This window comes from Nestor notabilis, unplaced genomic scaffold (genome assembly GCF_000696875.1).
Source record: "Nestor notabilis isolate BGI_N333 unplaced genomic scaffold, ASM69687v1 scaffold27931, whole genome shotgun sequence".
NCBI classification, from domain to species: domain Eukaryota; kingdom Metazoa; phylum Chordata; class Aves; order Psittaciformes; family Psittacidae; genus Nestor; species Nestor notabilis.
This window is the reverse complement of record NW_009913904.1, coordinates 8,067-11,642: the sequence shown is the minus strand read 5'-3', so window position 1 is coordinate 11,642 and position 3,576 is coordinate 8,067. Positions and strand designations below refer to the sequence as shown.

Sequence of the window (3,576 nt, the reverse complement as noted above, 5' to 3'; positions counted from 1 at the left end):
CTGGTTAGGAGGTGAAGCTCTCTGTAAACAAGCAAGACTCTGGACAGCCAGTCAGCTCTCCATCCATTGGACACATTTACCCCAATATTCAGCTGTACTCTTTATATGCAGCTCCGTCAGCTATAAAAGCAGCTTCCATGTGAAGGCTCTAGCGCAGTCCTTGTTCCTGCTCCCTGTAGGCATAGTGAGGCTGGGAACCCATGGCACTGTTTTGGGGAAAGATGACAGTAGCCACTCAACCATCCCTGCCTCACACTCAGAACATGCTGCTCTGCTTTTGGTTTCATTAACAGAAGCTTTAAAAAGACAGAAAAAGAGGTGGTGGATGTTGCAGGAGGGCTCTGACTCGTCTCGAGCTGCCTCTCTGATGGCTGACAAGTCCTTGGCAGCTTCTGGAGAAGGGAAAATTTAGACATGAGGAAGGGAAATCCCAGGTTATTCCTTGACATAGTGAAGGAAGCTTCCTAAAAGGGTTAGTGAGGGTTTGCCTGGAGCAGCAGGCAGAGCAGGGCTGTGATGCTCCTGTTTGTTAGCATCTCACGCCTCAGGCTGCTTCCTGAACCACTCACTAGTCCTTGTGCTGGTTTTGCTTAAGAGTATTTGGCACTCCAGGGAAGGTGGTTCAGGCTGCCCAAGAGGACCAAGTCTCTACAAGTACTTACTTCATCTGAAGTCTACTACTAACATCCTTCCATCTGAACAGGAGCTTGTGGTTACAAGATGTGGCTGGAGCACTAGGGATAGGAGAAGGCCAAGGCCTCAGAGCTGCCCATCCATTCACCAAGGTTCTCGACCGAGTTGATTTAGCTGATTGAATTTCTCTTTAAGCAGCTAACCCTGAGGCCTGGGGGATAACTGAGTTCTCCCAAAAGAAGTTGCTCAGAAGTGAGTGTGATGGATGAGAAAGCTGGATATGAAACTGGAAGTGCTTTTCTGCAAAGATGCTGTGAGACATGGGAATGGTTTGTGTGAGAAGCTCCTGATGATGTAATCCCCAGGAGCTGAGCACAGTCTGTAGTGTCCCACATCCCACTCTGCAGCCTTCAACCTGCTCCCGTGGTCAGAAGCCCCATCTGGAGGTGGAAATAGGAATGCATTTTCTGGTCATAACTGCAGGACCAGCGGTGCTGCTGGATGGTCCATCCAACTCACCCCAGCCTAGACGGACTGGCCTCAGTCCCAACCCCAGACATCACTGACAGCAGCTCTGCTTTATCTTGAGCTTAAAGACCCTCACGTCAGGAGGCAGGTACATCCTTACAAGTAGGCTTGTGGGCTTTGTAACCACACACCATTCTCAAGCAGCCTGGAAACAAGCACCAGCCTAATGCCCAGGTCAGGATTAACCTCTCTGCTTCCCCACTGCACCAACCACAGGAGCAGCCAGGAAACATTGAGGTTGGTCCTTCCTCTGGTACAACACAGCACATGGGAATGATGAGGGAGGCAGAGAAGCCCAGATGAGCATCAGACATCTCTCATTTGACATATAACCAGCTAAGCCAGTCAGCTTCCTGGTGACACCTACCATGCCATCGTCCTCGTCTCGTGGGGAGTAGGTGAGTGTGCTGGAGGAGGACGGTGTCCGGCGGTGCTGTTTGAAAGTATTGGTCCCGTCAGCTTTAAAGCAAATGAAAAGAGAAGAAGGCATTTATTTAGGTTCCTCAGTGACACTTCCAAGCTATAGCTCAGTCTCCGTAGCTGTAAATGTTCCCTGGAAAAGGACAAGATTAGGGATTGCCCAACTGCAGTTCATGACCTGGGTATATCAGGCAGAAGAGTCCACATCTCCGATAGCTCGCTGACATGCACACAGCCCTTTGAAGGCAGCTTGCCCAGAAGAGAGCACACATAATATTCTCCCAGGTCCTTAGGTTAAAATACTATTAAAAGGAAACCTTATACTCCCACATATCTCAGTCATCAAGATCTGCTTCGATCAAGGGAGGCCTGGATATTCCTCTAGCACGAGAGAAGCATGTTAAATTAAATATGAGATAGTTGTATAACGATCATCTTACTGACTTATACATAATTGTGACTGTAAGTACTCAGGAGCCCAAAACCATCTAGAGCCCAGAGTCCTGCACCAGTGTAACCCTAACGTTTTCCTCAGGCAGATGTTCATAAATCAGTGTCAAGGGCCACAGTTTGTCTCTAGCAAAATACGGATTAACCTGAAATGAAACCAAGCCTCCTCCTGCATTCACCCCCGTGTCAGGGCTTAGACTTCACCTGCTGGGCTTGGAGGAACAAAGCTCAAGCATTTCAAACGAGCAGGAACACTTGCACCCCCTCGTGTCTGAGCTAAAATCGGCCGCGGGGGTTTTACCGAAGCAGCCAGAGTGACTCACAGTCAGGCAGAACGGAGATGGGAATTTTCAGCGCTGGGAATGTCTGAGTGAGAAGTCACGGGGCTAAATAAGCTGTGGTTCCGAGCTCTGGATCAAACCCTGTTGTGCCATCCCGATTTCAGCAGGGCCTTCCCAGTGGTACTGTTAAATCTGCCTCATTTACATGTGCACGCTCCTTTCCATCATGCCTGGTGATCAGATGCCACGATTAAACACCACTTGGGCTGCATGGTACTAAACCCAGCACCTCAGCACCTGAGTGTAATGAACAGAGTGATTCTCCCAACAGCTTTGTGATATGCAAAACAACAAAACATTGTGTTAGAAATCACACCTAATGCTTTGGGGAGAAGCTGCACACGTGGAATGCACTCACCCTTTGTGATGGTTGTCACAGCAGGGTAGGCTGGCCCAAAAGTTGTTTCCATTCTTGTCTGAAACATAGCAAAATGAAGGTCAATGTGATCAGCGCAGCACAGCCCAAAGGCTTGTTGCCTTTGTATAGACATAATCCCAGCTTTTATCTGTGGATACTGGGGTTTTCAGAGGCAAGGAAACACCATTATTTTCAACGGGCATCTCAAAAGAAAGGATGAGAACACAAGAAGCAGCCCCAGGCCCTGTCCTCTGCCACCACCACTGAGCCTTACCCCGTTAGTGTTTTCGGAGGGGGTGATGCTCGTTGTGCCACTGGAGAAACGATTGTAGCGAGTGTTCTTGGTTGAGCTCATAATCTAGCCCAGCATTTGTTAGTCATGGGAAGTTCGCTCTGTGGAGGAAGGAAGAAAGAAAGAGAGGTAGGTTCACTGTAAGGATTTTCCTGTGCTCGGACAACACTCCTGGAGCATTAAGTCCAAGGCTTTGCCTAAACTCATGTGGAGTTCCAGAAGCGAATGGCAAGGGCAAAGTGAGGTTCCTTCAAATCATTCCTGATTCATTCACCATTTTCTAAAAGTACACTTATCTTTTAAAATAACCCCTTAACAGCCCAAACACTGGAACGCCCAGAATCATTACCTGCTCTTAAGTATACAACTGTTTTAACAGCAGATGACACTTCTCAGGAGATGACTCTACAATAGCATCCCACTGGATCTTTCAGCTCGCTGGGAGCTGAGTGCATGCAGGGCACAAAAGGTCCCTGGAGGTAAAGCTATACCAGCAAAACCTTCATCCCATTAAGTGTGAGGTTCAGGCTGAGCTGACCTGGACCCCAGAGCCC

At 48.6% G+C, this 3,576-nt stretch overlaps 1 protein-coding gene across 1 annotated transcript in view; it reads right to left on the bottom strand.

Annotated features, from left to right (window-relative positions):
• TRAF7 (TNF receptor-associated factor 7, E3 ubiquitin protein ligase) overlaps positions 1–3,123 on the bottom strand; it is an 18,464-nt gene extending 15,341 nt beyond the window's left edge. The window contains exons 1-3 of the mRNA XM_010023410.1: positions 3,005–3,123; positions 2,731–2,788; positions 1,529–1,620 (exon numbers count right to left, since the gene is read on the bottom strand). Of these exons, the coding sequence (XP_010021712.1) occupies positions 1,529–1,620; positions 2,731–2,788; positions 3,005–3,085 (231 nt within the window). The 5' untranslated portion in view covers positions 3,086–3,123. The remainder of the gene's footprint in view (positions 1–1,528; positions 1,621–2,730; positions 2,789–3,004) is intronic.
• Positions 3,124–3,576: the final 453 nt, after the last annotated feature.